The sequence below is a fragment of the Neopelma chrysocephalum genome, unplaced genomic scaffold (assembly GCF_003984885.1).
Source record: "Neopelma chrysocephalum unplaced genomic scaffold, ASM398488v2 Primary Assembly neopelma1_23, whole genome shotgun sequence".
Lineage (NCBI taxonomy): Eukaryota > Metazoa > Chordata > Aves > Passeriformes > Pipridae > Neopelma > Neopelma chrysocephalum.
The window spans coordinates 17,608,211-17,625,973 of NW_020897691.1; the positions used below are offsets into that span (position 1 = coordinate 17,608,211).

The 17,763-nt window shown below is 40.5% G+C and overlaps 1 protein-coding gene across 5 annotated transcripts in view; it reads right to left on the reverse strand.

The window, feature by feature from the left end:
• Positions 1-16,472: 16,472 nt before the first annotated feature.
• IPCEF1 (interaction protein for cytohesin exchange factors 1) overlaps positions 16,473-17,763 on the reverse strand; it is a 77,669-nt gene continuing 76,378 nt past the window's right edge. For all 5 annotated transcript variants that reach the window (XM_027688679.1, XM_027688687.1, XM_027688704.1 and 2 more), the window contains one exon: positions 16,473-17,693. In XM_027688679.1, coding sequence (XP_027544480.1) covers positions 17,493-17,693 — 201 coding nt within the window. In that variant the 3' untranslated portion in view covers positions 16,473-17,492. The remainder of the gene's footprint in view (positions 17,694-17,763) is intronic.

Below are 17,763 nucleotides of genomic sequence, written 5' to 3' on the forward strand. Positions count from 1 at the left end.
CATACTGTATTGAAGTATATGCTGATTAACGTGTTATGCCATATATTAGTAGTTTAGCTTTAAAAAATACCATGTGATCAACCAATATGAACACAACTGCCTTGGAGGTTCTCAGGTTAATTACCCACCTGCCTTAAAGAATATGTTGTAGTTTTCATTTAAAAAAGGGGAAATCCCAGTAGTTCAGTATTTTAAAAATATTTTTTAAAAATTCCAGGTAGTATTTGGGTTTGTCCCTCTTGTGCTGAGAACTCGCTGTAGATACTCAGCTCCAGGAGAAGGCCAGCACGGGAGCCTATGTCTGTTAAGAGAAAGACAGGGTGAGCAGAAGAAAACTTTCCCTTTTCAGCTTCTGGCAGATGGAGGCTTCCCAGGTTCTTACCTATTAAATTAAACAGCATGGGCACATTCCCAGGCACTGGGACAAGCTTGCCTGTACTTCTAATGCCAGCGGCAGAGTACAACCTGGCATTATTGCCTGGCTCCCTGCTGACCTGTATGCTCCTAGACAATTTTGGAGGCAAAAAGAATTTACTAGCTTAAAGGCAAGCTGTTTTGTCCCAGTGGGTTTCAGAGTTCTGACAGTGTAACCAGGCACATTTTCTCTGTTGTTCCAGAAGTACTCATAATTTTAAAAAGACTTTGTTGAATTTTTCTTTATGGGGTGACTGAAAGAATTCCTGAGTCTATAAACTGATAGAAGTTGTAACCTAAAACATGCTCTAGCAAGGAGTCCCATGGTTATGCTGAAATATTCCTGTTTTGTTTCTTTTAAAAGTTCTGCCAGATATTTTAGTTGGGCATAACTATTTCTCATATTTGGGGGGGGAGGGTAGGGGGATAGTAAAGAGGGGAAGTGAATAATGGTTATTTAGTATGACATTTTAGCAAGATGATATCAATAGGACTATTCAGTAAAGAATAATCCTGACTATTTTTCTTCTCTTCTTCATACCGGTCATGCTTTTACAGATTTTATTGTATAACTCCTCAGTTTTTTATTTCCTAGCATGCTAATTGGTATTTTGAACACTCTTGAGCATGCATGTTTTAAAGGGATTACCCACAATGACTCTTAAGATCTTTTGGCTGATCAGTAACATCTCATTTATTACCCATGTGGTACATATGTGGTTGGGATTTTTTTTCTCTACACGCACACATTTTTTTGTATATGTATCAACTTGGCATGCCATCTGTCACTTGATTGACCAGTCACCCAGGAGTTCTTTGTGATATATGGCCTAGCTTTTACCATATTAAATAACTATGTGTTTTTATAAGCATTGTTATTTCACTGCATGCCCCTCTTAACATGGGACAGCAACTTTCTGGAAAATCACTGGAAACTTCCCTTCCACTTATTATTTATTCCTACTGTTCATTTCTGACCTTTCATTCAGTTTTTAATTAATGAAGGATTTGTTTTCCTTTATGTCATTATATATTAGTTTCTTTAAAAGGCTTTGGGGAGGTACAGCATCCAACAGATTTTTCACAACTGGTGCACACTGTGTCTCAGCTGGTTCACTTTTTTCCACATTCTCACCAGCTCCTCCAATGACCTCTGAAATTCTTAGCCAGTTCTTCATTCTGTCATACTTGCCACCTCTCTATCCATTCTGCTCTCCCACCTACCTGGCTTCCTGAAAAATCAGATGCCCTTTCCTCAGTCTCTTCTTTTTTTAGAAAGGCTGCCACTTTTCTTCTAATTTTGATTTGGGGTTCAGTGGCATTCTCAGAGTAGGTGACAACTAACATTTGGACTAGATTTAGGCCATCTGATGACCTTTTCTGCTTAGTCTCTGCCCACCCTAGATATTAGTGCCCTAATAGACACTTTTGTCTGTAATAGCCTTAATTTGGTGTTTCTTTCTAGACCCAGCACTACTGCAGGGTCATCAGCCCTTAGTTACATGAGTTATCCCTAAGTAGACAGAGACTGAATGCTTCTTCAAAGACCATAAATATTCCTCTAAGCTTTTATTGCAGTTCCAGTGTTTTACCACCCTCATTGTAAAAAATTACTTCCTTATATCCAGTCCAAACTAAAACCAGTCTACCATCTTTTAGTTTAAAACCATTATCCCTTGTCTTATCACAGCAGGCCCTGCTAAAAAGATTTTCCTGTCTTTCTTATAGACCCCCTTCAAGTACTGGACAGCTGCTATAGTCCAGGCTAAACAGCTCCAGCTCTCTCAACCTGTCTTCATAGGAGTGGCGCTCCAGCCCTCTGATCATTGTCATGGCTTCCTCTGGACTCTCTCCAACAGGTCAATATCTTTTCTATTCTGAGGACCCCAGATCTGGATGCAGTACTCCAGGTGGGATTTCACAAGAGCAGAGCAGAGGGGCAGAATCACCTCCCTCGACCTCTGGCCACACTGCTTTTGATGCAGCCCAGTTGGCTCATGTCCAGCTTTTCATCCACCAGCACCTCAAGTCTTTTTCAGCAGGGCTGCTCTCAATCCATCATCCCCCAGTCTGATGGGTTGCCCCAACCCATGTGCAGGATGTTGCACTTGGCCTTGTTGAACTTCACGAAATTCCTAGGGTCCCGCTTCTCAAACTTGTCCAGGTCTTTCTGGATGGCATCCCATCCTTCAGGTTGTCAATGTACCACTCAGCTCGGTGTCCTCCGCAAGCTTGCTGCGGGTGCACTCGATCCCACTGTCCATGCGTGTGATGAAAACATTAAATAGCACAGATTCCAGTACGGACCGCTGAAGGACACCATTTGTCACTGATGTCATCTGGGCATGGAACCTTAGACCACTAGTCTTTGGATGTGACTGTCCAACCAATTTCTCATCTACTGAGCAGTCTACCCATCAAATCTATATCTGCACAACGTAGAGAGAAAGACATTGTGGGGGACCATGTCAAAGGCCTTACAGAAGTCTAGATAGATGACATTCAAGGCCCTTCTCTGGTTTTGGCAACTACATCAGCCAATTCCCTACTTTCAGGAGGCTATGTATAAGGGAAGAGGAAAGTTGAAGAGGTTTCCTGCTTAAATGTCCTCTCTGACAAGAGGTGTTTCATCCCAGAGTTGAAAATTTTCCACTGCAGATACAGACCCCATGAACCCAATTCTCCTGTGTGACTTTGTCTCTGCTGAAGCCAGAATACAGCTGAGTGCAAATGCAGATGCCTTAGCAGAAGAAATAACACAGTTGAGCTGGCTTTGAGCTGGCTTATGCCGGTTCACTCAGCTAACAAAAGGAGGAGTGAGCTCAACAGCTGAACTCCCTGTCTTTTTGGCTTTATTGTTATTCAAGACAAGGCAGCATGAGTAGGCTTACCTGTGCTACAGGCATATGACTCTCCTTTTGAATAATGGAAGGTTACTGTAAAAATCTACATCAAGCCTTTCCACATCTACAAATTAACAAAAAAATAGGGCACTAATGGAACTAATTAACACAAAGTTTTCATAAGGATTCAGGTAATCAGGAAAAACTCTGGAAATCAACTATGTGCCATCTGCAGTGGTGAAAATACTACTTTGGTGGCCTCAGGGGGGTCCTTGCCCCAGCGTGGGTTGCCTGCAGACACAGTCCCTTGGTGTCCCTGTCCTTCTTGCTACCTATTTTTTACTGGGTTTGGTGCATTTTTTTTACCAAAAAAGGTTTCTATATAGGGTCAGTCTTTTGCCAAATTTACACAAAAAAAATTAGCTGTGATTTTGCCAAAGACCATTCAGTAATTTTCTCCAGTGACTTACGTCTGAGTTACTTAATTTTCTCAAAACTATGTTTTTTAAGATCATGTTCTCTTGAAAGCCTTTTCCTAAACAAACTGAAAGGCCTTCTTTCAGTTTTTGCTTTGTATCAAATGTTTTCTTTATCATATAGGATCAAAGTGATAACTTTTGTTGCAGGACTGTTAGCTGATCAGAAAATATATTATCTAGGAATCATCAGAACTGAAATCTCCAAACTAAGTGATAAGAGCAACACTTTACCTTCTACTGGTATCCAATTTCTTCTTTGACCAGCTGCTGTTTCTCTTCATCTTTTTAAAATTTTCTACTGATTAGTGCTTCCATGTATTACATTTTAGCAAATAAAGTGAAGGCACAAGGCACAAGTGTTTGTACTTTCAGATATTTTTGGCTGATTTTTTACCAGACAAAGGATCATATCCTTTATTCCTTCCCTCCCCCCCCCTATTTCTAACAAGTAGTATTTTCTTTTGAGTTTTTCAAATAAGCAATATATTTGTGATTAGGTGCAATTTAGTTCAGGATAATCTGAATTCTCTCTCACTGCTTAATAAGTCTGTGAATGTACATATTCAACCTCTAATATTAAATGTTTGCACGGTTTACTGAATAATACAGAGATGATACAGGCTGTTCGAATTTAATTACTTTTTTTAATTACTTCATTGGAATATTTTCTTGTATCTGATGTTGCAGAGAACAGAAGACAAAAAGAACAGGGAACAGGCAGGCTCAAGGCATACACCATTCATATGTAAATGATGCATCACTTTGGTGTTTCTGCATATCAGTTTACTGTCAGAGCCTCTTTCTATAAATACCTATTTTATTTTTCTCTTGTAATGCTGTCAGTATGCAGCATCAGAATTCATTCTTTCTTCCCAATCCATTGAGTCAGAGGGATAAATACAGCCTGGTGGATCCAAATGTGATAGGGGGTCTGATAATGAAGGCAAGAGTCTGATAATTTCTTGCTCTGAAAGATTTACAAATCGAGATTGCTTCCATGTATCATAATACAATTAGATAAAAAGAGAGAACGGTAGCATCATAACGCTGACTAACACAAAAGTGATTATACAATGTTCATGAGATTTTTTTTTTCAAGAGAAGATCAGATCATATTGAAGCATCAGCTTATGATGGATCAGAAGTTCATAGTTTGACATTAATTCTTGGTAATGGAGAAGATGAGTGTCATCACCAGATGAACTCTGAACAGGAGGCCTCCCATCAGTGTTGCTAATAACTATAACCTCCCTCTGTGCTGATGGTCTCTGGCTTAATGCGGTTCATTACAGAGCAACAGAAGACTTATTTTTTTAAGCATTTGATAGAGCATTTGTGTTGCCTTTTATACTACCATCATTACCTCTGTAATTTGGATTTTGAGTATGAGATAATTGTAAGAAAGCTTTTCTTTACTCCTAAGAAAATCATGGATTAAAGGTGGCAGAGAAACCCCATGTCAATTATATGAAAGTAGGAGAAGTAGCAGCAGAATTACTCATGTACAGTCACACCACCTATATTTCTGTCTGTTGGTTGAGCTGAAGTAGAATCACAGAATCCTGGAATCATTTAGGTTGGAAGAGACCATTAAGATCTTGAATCCAACCATTAACCCAGCAATGCCAAGTCCATCACTAAACCATGTCCCTAAGCACCATATCTACACATCTTTTAAACACCTTCAGGGATTGGGACTCAATCCCTGAGTGGCCTGTTCCAATGCTTGGCAACCCTTTCCATGAAGAAATTTTTCCTAATATCCAATCTAAACCTCTCCTGGTGCAACTTGAGGCCATTTCCTCTCATTCCATCACTTGTTACCCGGAAGAAGAGACAGACACTTACGTGGTTATAGCCTCCTTTCAAGTAGTTGTAGAGAGCGATAAGGTCTTCCCTGAGCCTCCTTTTCTCCAGGCTCCTCATAAGACCTGTGCTCCAGACCCTTCATTGGCTAAAAATTTTAGTCCCTCTAAAAGCAGGGAATCTTGAAACAGAAAAAGAATTGCAGTCAGCAGAAAGTGAAGCAATGTCCAATTCGGGTAGCTCCCTTGTGAAAATATGTGTAGGAGAGACATGTTTTAGACAGAAGTATTGTGAAGGTATATAATGAGATTTCAAATTATTGAATCAAGAATACCTTCCCCTTTTCTTAAAACAAAGCATCATACATTGGGATCATGTAGATTTGTAAAAGACTAGCAGAATGCTTTTGTAGAAAGTCTGAACAGAAAGCTTTATCATTTGGTTTTGGCTTTCAGATCTCTGGATTGGTGAATTTGCCTGTAAGGGACACGCAAAACACCATCTGAAGAAACCCTTGCGGTGTTTTGGTTTAAAAGCAATAATACAGGTCACTAGTAGCAGTAGATTTTAGGTAACCATGGCAAAACTTCAACTAATTTCTTACAGGCCCCAAACAAATAATACCTCAATAATAAAAAACAAACAGTATAAGTAAATTTATTGTGCAGGAAAATTCAGTAAGATCAGGATTACCTATACTGGAGTAAAATTTAGGGCAAATTTTGAATACCATGTAGGTGGATATCTCCACAAGCTGTTTTACTAAGGTTTCCCCTTCCCACTCACCCACCTCTTTCCCGTTAACATACTACCTCTGCTTTGTAGTTGCTGTTTTGCCTTCTGTCTGGTGTAAGTTCAGCGGAACTACTGCTGCTTCTTCTCCAACACAGCAGCAATCTTCTTTCCTGTCCTATTCTTTTCTAGAAATGATTGTTCCTTTTAAGTGCATAGTTTCTAATAATGTATTTGATGGTTGCTACTGGGCTTTTCACAGAGATATCAATAAGAGTGTTAAGAGGAGCATCACTTTTTTCATCTAAGTTTATGATGAAAAGAACAGTGAAATAAAATGTTATATAAAAAGTGTTACAAGGAAAAAAAATATTGTGAGTGTTCAATAATTTGCAGGCTTTAACACACCTTTCTTCAAGCTCAAGATGTTTTGTTGCAACCAATATCAGCACCTTAGTCTGTGAATCTGTGGGTATAAGCAAATTTATGTGTACTCCAGAAAAGACTGCTGGATTAGAAGTGATTATTTGGAGCAATACACAATAAATGTCTCTCTTTCATCTTTAGCCATACTACTTTCCTATTCCTCACTAATGTAGCACTTCAGAATTTAGCCTGATATTGCAACTACAAATTACTCCAAAACTTTCACTGAATCGACAGAGAAAAAATAAATTCTGTTTTTTCAGCTAATGCAAAAGGTGAATTTGGTGCAGTGGAATTGATATGATGCAACATTAAAAACTGAATACAGGTTTGTGCATAGTTACTGAGCTGATCCTTACCATAAAATTTGACAGAGAAAGTAAGAGTAAGAAATGGTTGCAAAGATCCTTGATCAAAGAAAGCCTTATGTCCTGCCCTTAACCCAATGAATCATTTTACTGTGGGACTTTGGAAAGCTGCAGATGGCACAATGTCTCAGGGATAGCAATGTTTTGCTAGGTGGCTGTGCAGTGTCCCTGCAGCTTCCTTTGAATCATAAACAGAATTTATCACTGTTTCCTATCGAGGAGGTAGGTAGTACATCAGGGAAGGTGTAGACCTGTGCGGTAGGGTTTCATCTCTTTGAAACCAGCAAAATCATTGGAAGATAGAAGGCAGTAGAAACTGAATTGTGAACATTGCCAAAAGTAACATCATGGTTCAGGCCACGCTCCAAAGTTCAGGCCCGGAGTGCCAACCTGTTGCAGCTGCCTACTACATACAAACATGTCTTTGGGAACTGAACCTACTGTGGTTCCTCTCATGTTACCTTCCCATCCTTTCTTGACACCAAGACCTGTTTTACTATGTCTAAATGCTCTGCTTCCCTTGCCAGGTGGTGTCTGTGAAACACATGGAACTTGGGAACTGAGGCAGTTTTGCATCACCTTTTTTCTCTCTCTGGGATCCTCTTGCCTTGTGTCATTAAGCTAGTTCCAGGTGTCAGCTAATGTGCTGCCCAGTCCTGCCTGGGCTATGGCCCAACCAGGATGCCCTGCAATTCTCCAGAGCAGCCGTGCTCCTACACCAGTAAATACCTTCCTGCATCTGAACTTTATTTCCAGGGGCTACTTCACACACCTATTTTTGTATGAACAGTGCTGTCACACAAACTCTGCCTTCATCATTCCTCTGATTCCTCATGGGACATGGGACAGGCTTCCTTCCTCTTTAATGAGTGAAATTCCCACATCCTCTTTTCAAGATATAATTTGTGTCATTGTCTCCAAAGTGCTGAGCTTTGTGTGCTGTCTCAGTCCTAAGACTCTCATCTGCTTCTTCAAAATAATATCAGCACCATAAGTCATTATTTTTCTGGTGTTAGAAAATACATTTCAGAAACAACACAGTCACCCAAATTGCCTCAACTTGTCATCAGCAAGATAAACAGAATAAATTATTTCACAGAAATAATGATGAAATATCACATCTATCTGGAAAGGTGGTGTGTGTGTTCTACAACAGTATGAAATCTTATTTGGGACTCCTCCTGCCATTTGTAGAGCAAAATTTCCAAATTTCACGGGAAAGGACATTGCTGTCAGGATCATCTTCATTGCTACTGTAACTTATGAATTTAAGTGCTAGTCAACAAGAACTGAATTTACTGTCTGTAATAAAAGTAAGATTTAGTAAAACACACCTTAGAAACATACCTTCTATTTCAATGACAGGAATGCAAGAGCACAGGTAGGCCTGTCAATTACCAAGACATGGCTGCCATTGCAAGGGCTCAGGACATTGGAGATGCCTCTGACTTTTCAGCTCTTTTCCTGCAACACACCATGATGGTGACTTTGGGGTTTTACCAGACTTGAGCAGAACATTTCACGAGGGACAGAAACACGCTATGGTCCTTAAATGCAGCATGGGGGCATTTTCCACAAAACAATCTATGACCTTTCAGCCCTCATCTTTTAGGGTGCTCTGCAAAACGGCTTTCATAAGTTGCCGGATGAGATTTCTGGAAGTTAAATAACCAGCTACTAAAAATCATCCCCTCTGAGACTTCTCTTGTATGGCTGATTGTAGGTTTACACTGATCTCATGCCACTCATTTTCCCATAGGCAATAATTACCCCTTCCCCACTCCCACCCCCCCTCCCAAACCCTCTCTGATTTACCACCTCTCCTCTCTTTGTGCCTGCCTTGGCTGCTCAGGTGTTCACTTGCTCTTCCTCACAGACCATCTTTATCCCCAGACTGAGCTTGGTTTCATTTTACTGCTTCTGTTTCAGGTCTGGAGTGGGTTGGTGTGCTAGACAGCATCTCCATTTTTCCCCTGCAGCAAATACTGTCACCTCACTGCAAAACATGCTCAGATATGGACTGAGATCATCACACCCACAGCAGTAACACTATTACTTCCACTCTCACATACAAACCTGTGATTTTCACCCTTGCTTGCCGTCTCACCAGCAGCCAGCAGGCTGTGCTGAGGGATCAGTTTTCTCCATAAGAAACACACTGAGACATTTGCAGAAGCTGTGTTTTCCCATCAGCAGTATGCGAACTTGTTTGTCTGCTTAGAGAGCCACCACTCTGCCAAGAAGTGGAAAGAGGAAAGATACGTTTCACCATCAAAAATAACAGAGCAGTTTGTCACCATACGCACTATTCCATGTATTGCCAAGGCTTCTGTCAGACAATTTTAAATATCCCCTAGTGACAACCAGGATATTTCTTGAACGCAGGAAGATAGTACAGGAACTTTCTCACTGAGAGTAGGTACTTTCCTCCAGCAATAAGAAACAAGACACAGAAGACCCACAAAATAAGAAACAAGACACACAAATAAGAAGAATGACAACTGAGCCATTCCAAAATATGCAGTGATGAGATAGGGTCACATGCCTTTGCCCTCTCTGTTGCCAGTGAACATGCTGACCCCAAGCTCATAAGGGAATGTCAGGAAGCCCAGTGAAGCTCAGCAGTTTTTTTAAGCAGACAAAAGTCAAATGTCCAAATCATGATGAACAACTCATTTCTATTCTTATAAAACTTTGGAACCACTTATGTGTTGTACCACCATAAGAGGGTGTAAAACAAGAGGCAGCCCAACCCAAGGTGCGGTGTCATAAATGGGTGGACGTATAAATGGTGCCCCAGCCCCCACCACTGCCTCTCTCCTATCAGCATTCCCACACCAAGTGTGCCCAGAAGGATCCTAAGGAAACATATCATTGGGCAGTTTGTACAGAGTTTGGCTTTCAGGCCCAGAAACAAAATGTTTGGCCATGCATTAGGCACAGAAAGCAATAGCACAGGCTGAGATCACATGAAAACTGCTGTCTCAGGTTGTCTTCACAATTCCCTGTATTGCAGGGGGAAAAAGAGGAAATCATTGCTTGGTGAAAGCAAAGGTAAAACTTTGTGGGAAACTGAGTAAGGGAAAAAGGAAAAGGTCGCCCTCTTCCCTCCCCCTTACTCAGCTCTTCTTCCTTCTGCTTCTGCCTACACAATCCAGCTGCCTCCCTTATGAGGACTCTGTCAGGCATTGAACCTCTCCGTAAGGCAATTTTATTCATCATCACTGTAGATGAGTATCCAGCTTGCTGTGTCTCTTCCCTGCTGCCTGACTCAGCTGAGCTGACAGAGGTGCCAAATACAAGCAGATTAGCCATAGGCAAGCAGTGGGAGCATGTAGGAGATTCATAGAATCATAGAATCATAGAATCATAGATTGAGGGAAGAGAGAGGACAGGGACATTCTTCCTTCAAAGAAGAAAGAGCAGCTGAGCTCTTAGGACAAGCTCATTTCCTAGGAAACACATCTTCACAGTACTGCTACCTGGCTGGCCTATCCAGCTAAACTGAAACCCTTGGGAGGACCCAAACCTCTTTTAATTGAGCTAAATTCTCTGTGAGCTAAAAAAAATTCAGGAACATCCCTTCCTGTCAGAGGAGACCAACTTTTCTAAAGGGTGACTACAACAACCAATTAAAGAGAGTTAACTAATTTAGCGGCAGTTTCAAAAATTGCATTGCCAACTAGTGGAAGGCATTCCTCGGTCAAACCATTCACTGACTCTTCCTGTTTCCAGATTATACAATTTAATAGTAATATTGGTTTTTTTAAGAACCAGCAAAACCTTTTTTTATTATATAGCAGTAAACTCAAAAATCTGCAGTGAAAAGAAAAAAGGCTGAGGAAAATATTCCCTCATTTCAGTGTTTAATTGACAAGTGCAAACATAAGGCTCTCATTCTGCAAGATGTGTGTGTTATTCCATGAAAATCAATTCACATGTGTGGGCAACAAGCAGTAAAAAGGCAGCGCTGAGTGCAAACATTGTGCTGTGAGTTTTAAACCAGTGAAGAAAAAAAAATAGCAGGTAAAATACCGAATTGGGATTCCATATACCTTCATGGTGCTGCAGACGCTGCCCCCGCCTAACAGGTATCCTTGCAAATATTCCTCTGTGCATGCCTTTTCCTCTCTACATGGAGGGTAATGGAACAGGCACACCCATACTTCCTTTCAGCCAATTCTCATCACTGAAAGCTTTGCACAAGAGCACTGCTATTAGTATGCACATATGGCATTTCACCAGGTGAGTAATTTTGCTAAACAGTCATAAATAAGGTGATTTACCCAAATCTTTGCTAGACTAGTGCTAGTTTCTCTTCACATGAGAGCGAGAGATGTGTTTTCATATCCTTTTTTATTTTTGTGTGGGAGAAGGTAAAACTACCATAAGCAGCTTCAACTGTCAGAATAATTTGGGTAGGTCCTAAGGCATCTAGGACACAGGGAGTGGTTACTAAGCTATGGTATGATGACACAAGCTGTTTCCCTGTAGAAATGCTGTATACTTACATCCTCAAAATGAACCAGATGGGGTGCACAAGCCTCAGACACCGGTAGCTACAATGCTTTCCCAAAGAAATGGATTTTCTGTGTTAAAGGCTGAGTCATCTAAAATCAATCATTTTGAGTTCATACATCAAGGCTGCTGAACTACCAATGAATTACATGCATATGTCATTTTTATCTTACTGCCAGCTTATAAACCACTCCCTTTGCATTTTTACCAAGAGGAAATAAATTAGATTTTTTTTTTTTTTTTCCAGAACAGACAGGTGTTGGAACTTCTCCCATGGCAAATTTCAAGGAATGTGGTACTCTCTTTAACACCTTACCGTCTTTTGTCAGTGTTGAAATGCTCAGCTTTTGGCAAGCTTAGCTCCTATTACCCTTATGCAGAGACACGAATTTCAGCCTGATCTTAGCTCAGAGCTTTTCTATTCTGCTTTTCCTTTTCCTTTCTTCACCTCAATTTTTGTTTCAGTTCATAATGCAGCCAGTTTTTAAAAATGCAAGAATACTGCAGCTTGAAGCAAAACAAAATGGTATAAATCTTCAAGTGTCAAGGAAATGCTCACTAACATCTTAAAATGTCTGCTGCTTTGAAATGCCACACACAAAACAGGAAATTCCACTTTGGCTCTACTACTATAAGAAAACCACTTTGGCTTCCTGTTAACAGAAAGACGTTTCATATAAATGAAGTAAGCCCAGGCCCTCATTACAGTTGGTTACTTTTGTATGATTGAACAAGCAAAACAGCAAAAAAAAGGCCAAACCCCAGACCCCAACCATAAAATAAGGAGTTCATCACATAAAATTATGCTTACATGGACTCCTTTGCTAATTGAAGAGTTTAAAAAAAACAAGTTTTCATATTAAATGTGTAATAGACATGTAAGCTTACAGGTTGACACAATAGGCACAACATGCCCATAGTTTTTCCAAGTTAGAAATAATTTTAAATGCTGAATATCTAGAGAGTTTTAAATCAAATACCACACTTTTTCTTCTCCTCCCTCTTTTGCTGTCCCAAAACAGCCTTTTCTCTCCATACAAGGGCTTCTTCCAAAATTAAGATTATTTGCAAAAAAAGAAAAGTAGCACATTATTTATTCCTATTTATTCCTGTTTCAGGTAAAACCCCAGTATTGATTAAATCATCAGAACTAGATGCAGAAATTACTCATAATTCCTACATGAAATCTCTCCCATCATAAGAGAAAAGGAAAGGAAATATGATCCCACTTCATTCCGGTAGCTCCTGAGATCTACACCACTAAAAGAGAGAGATTCAGTTTCCAAAAAAGCTACCAGAGATAGGCTGCAGAAACAGTTGCAATTAAATATTCTTACTAGTAATTCAAAAATTTGCATTGCTGGACTTAATGCACCAATACCAAAAGGCTCTACTGACAGAGAAATAATTGTGCATATGTACATATCCATGCACATACTCCTGGAAAAGTACATAAAACAAGTCCTGTGAGACAGATGGTTCAAGACTTCTGGACATTCACACACTAGGGATGCACAGCTCCCTACACTATGAGTCAGTAGTGCAGGTCTTCCAAATCCAGCCCAACAAATACCAATTACTCCAAGCATCACTGAGCAGAGCACGGAGTAGTCCAAATTTCTCTTGCTGAGGTGGATCCCTGCTGCTTCCACTGGCTGTAGCTGTCAGCTTGTGCATGCTTCTATCTCTGATTGTGCCTTTCACGCTGCTGCGCAGCCCCTTGTGATGAACCCAACAACAGGTGAAAACTGTCATAATAGTTAGTAATGCTAGAAAATTAATCCTGTTTTACTGCAATTTTCACTTCATGTTTTCCATGCTTTCCATTTGTTTTGGGTCTAAATAGTAGTTGGAGAGAATGGAGTTAAGCTTCCAGCACTGTACTTGCATAAAACTCATACATTTGTTTTCTTGAACACAGAAATTTGTTAAAAATAATAACTGGATTAAAGTAAGCCCATTCAAGACTCTTCTGTTCTTTTCTAAGAGGGTGATACAGCACATTCTCAGCAGTTCTCCACAACCTCGATAGTTCAACAATAAGTATCTACTGACCATCTGAAAGACAGTAATTTAAAAGCTATTTTAGGCTATGTGATCTGTCAGAACCAATAGTAGAGTTTGGGCAGTCCAAGGACATTTGTCTATCTCCATATTTGGAAAGCTGTTTTGTATATGCTTATACACACAGTGTGAAAAGAGCCAACACAACATGTACAGGCCACATAGTGTTTTTCCTTTGTATACTGCAAATCTACTTCAGCAAATCGAGTTGACTAGGACTTTGCTCAGAACTGCAAGGTACTGACTTGTCTGGCCCAGCTCAGCAAGCCACTTAAGCATGTGCTTGTTTTCAAGACCTAAGTGAAGATGCTTTGAAGAAAAATGGTGTTTACATGCTTTGTTTCATGAGAAACTCGCACGCATGATAGAAAATGTACGTGTAGTTTGACCTCCAATATTTATCAATTACTCAGCACGAGGTAGTTACAAATGAGATGGACCAAGCAGATTAATCCCTACACTCCTAATTTTCAGTGCGCTCTCAGCAGTTAATTGACCTCATGTCAGTGTGAATGGTGAAATATTAAAACAAACAAACAAACAAAAATCAACGAAAAAAACCCCAACCTTAAAATGGGCACAGTATTTAAGATGCAATTACTCTAAACCAAATTGCATCAGGTATTAAGCTTTCTTAATGTCTGTCAACTTCTAGTTAGAATTAGTGAAGTGAGGAAATCACCACTCATATGACAATTTCCTGAAAACAATAGTTTTTTAACCCTCCAGGGTTTTGTATGTTCTTCCCATTTTAGTACTTGTCACCTACTTCCAGGTCTCAGCTAACATTTGTTCCCCACTAGGAGACCAATCCCAATTATTATGTCCTGACCCAGTATAAGTCCTTACCCTCAAACTCCAAAACCCCTTTATACCTGAGGCAGGAATGCTATACCAAGCATAGGCCTGCTTCTGCATTCAACCCATTTTTCTGATCCTCTTCCACTAAAGTCAATATCAAAGGAGCCTACAACCTTCCCTCAGTTTCCCTTTTCTTATAGTTTGCAGTCTGCTCCTCAGTTTTCACACTCAGCATAGCCTTAGCTGCCATTTTTTTATGCATTGAGACATAATTCCATGTCTCTATTTTAATAGAAAAGCTGGTGAGTATTAAAAATGCAGTATCAACAACTGAACTAATCACTACACAGATGGAAAAGATTTCACATGTTCTCACTAGCACTATTAATTTTTGTTTTTACAGTCAACCTATGATAAAACATATAATGTATAAAGAGAGGTGATGATGGCTGCATCTCTATAGTGCACTTTGCTTTAAAAGATAAATTGTGTTGAAAGCTAATGACAAAGAATATCTTTATAAAATAGCCAACAGAAGATTGTCACAGTTCCTGTAGCGGCATATGAGAATGGTGGGCTGCAATGGGTTGACCCTGGCCAGGTGCCAAATACCCACTCTCTCACTCTCCCTCTGCAATTGGACAGAGGATAGGTAAAAAAAACAGCTAAGGATTCATGAGTTGAGATAACAGCTGAGAGAGGTCAGTTACTGATCACCTTCATGGGCAAAACAGACTCAAAGTGGGGATAGTACTTAAATTTATTACTAACAGGATAAGAGCCAAAGAGTGAGAAATAAAACAATCTTAAAAACACCTTCCCCCCACCCCTCCTTCCTTCCATGTTCTCCCTCCTCCCCCCCCAGCGGTGCAGGGGGATGGGGAATGGGGGTTATGGTCAGTTGTTGTTTCTGCCACTGCTCAGGGAGAGGAGTCCTTCCCTTGCTCCTGTGGGGTCCCTCCCATGGGAAACAGTCCTTGATGGACCTCTCCAGAGTGAGTCCATCTCTCTGGCAGCAGTTCTTCCCAAACTGCTGTCCCGTGCGTCACTCCTGCATGGGGTGCAGTCCTTCATGAATGAGCTGTACCAACATGGGTCCCCCACAGGGGCCACAAGTCCTACCCGGGAAAAATCTGCTCCAGCGTGGGCTTCCCTCTCCATGGGCCGCAGGTTTCTGGCAGGACCCCGCTCCATCCTGGGCCTCCCATGGGGTCACAGCCTCCTTCATGCATCCACCTGCTCCAGCATGGGCTTTTCCATGGGCTGCAAGTGGGTCTCTGTACCCCAGTCGTCCTCCATGGGCTGGAGGGGCACAGCTGCTCCACCATGGTCTGCACCACGGGCTGCAGGGGCCTCAGCTCCAGCACCTTGAGCACCTCCTGCCCCTCATTCTGCACTGACCTTGGTGTTCCCATGTTCTCACTCTGCTCTTCCTGGCTGGAACTCTTTCTGTGCATTATATTTCTGTTCTTCAATAAGTTATCACAGAGGCATTACTATTACTCCTGATTGGCTTGGCCTTGGCCAGCAGCAGGAAGCCCATCCTGGAGCTGGGTGGCATTGGTTCCACCGGACAGGGGAAGCTTCTGGCAGCTTCTAACAGAAGCCACCCCTGTAGCACCCCCCCTCCCCTCCCTGGCTACCAAAATCCAGCCACAGAAACCCACTATATGGGTTAATTCTAGCTTTTCAAAATTCAGCACTCTGCAAAATTCCTCATACTTGTACACATGCAGAAGGTGGGAAGAATAAAAACCTAAACCTTATACTGAGGACAATGAAGCCAAAAATTGTGATCCTGCAGCAAAACCTCTAATTTTTGTTTCCCCAAAGAGAAATCCTGAAACTTTCTAGAAAACTTCTTTTCTGGCCATAAATTGCACATATTTTCTTCATCTAAAACTCAAAGTTAGAAAATCAGAAGAAAAAGTTAAATCAGATGTCTCAGGGTAGTCTCAGTTGTAGAGCCATTACTGGAATTTATAATGGAACAAAAAACAAAGAGGCATTTGAAGTCACCCTATACGCACTTGCATGTGGGTGGGTTTGGTCCATGTGTGCCTATTTATATTAGGAAATTAAGTATATATAAATATATAAATAAAACATATATATAGTACAGTCACATTCACATAAGCCATAAAATTACATATATTTACAAAAATATTTGCAGCTTTGTTTTATACATTCAGGTCCACATTAAAAATTTAGTTATTTAGCTTCTGCCTTGTGAACTTGATCACGTTCCCAAGTAAGACTCTGGGATGAACTTGTACCTTATATATTCCCAGTTGTCAAAAATAAGAAAGAGGAAAAGAATCTTCCAAGGAATTCTGCCAAGTCCATAACAAAAGTTGAAACTTGTCTTACTGAAGAGTAAATTACCTGTTAGCAAAAATTAAGAGACCTTTTCTTCATGTAGAAAGACAGTGCCTTGGCCTGGACCATAAATAAATTTGAAACTCATAGAACATCAGGCAGGGCCCAAACTGTGTGCCTGGTGACTGTCTGTAGTATAAACTCATGCATAATTACTATTCTATTTGTCTCAGTTTAAACTGGTAGAGTGATGAAAGTGAATGAATGAAGATACAAAAATGCATATATCAGGTCACCTTAGAGGGTAAAAAGGCAGAGCAGACTACATCCTGTTGGTATTGGTTTAGCTTCATTTAAAGGTAAGTCACACGGTTAAAGCAATCCCAAGGATCTCACATTTATATGGGATATATTACACAGTTCTGTGATTTCCAGGAGCTGGACATCCATAATTTTCTTCTCCAAAGACTGAAAAACATTTCTTCACTGCTTCATTAAATAGTCTTCTTAGATATACAGCCCAGATGATTCAGGCATGCATTTTTAACTTGGGGCATTTGCTCTTTTGGAATGAAATGAGTTTTGCAAGAGAAATCGAAAGTTTGGAGAAGGGGTTGTTTTTCTTCCGAAGAACACTTGCGAAAAACAAACCTTAAGATACAGCAGATTAAAGTCCCTGTACATGAAGACCCATGGAGAAAAATTTTGCCATGAACCATTGATCATATTGCACTTTCAGTGATTAGCTGTGGAGTCATCTCTTGCTCCTCACCATTCTCTGTGGACACATTGAGGATCTCCTGTTGCTGATAAATATCTTGGACCAACATGATGTTTGTGCTCCTCCACTCTCTGTACTTCAGTGCTGTCAACTTCGGGTCCTCTAGCAACTGGTTAATTGTGGCCAAGTCATGTTCCTTACACTAGGAAGAGAACAAGTGGTTATTTCCCACAGAAACTGTCAAGCTCATTGTCCATAACAAAAACACTCTG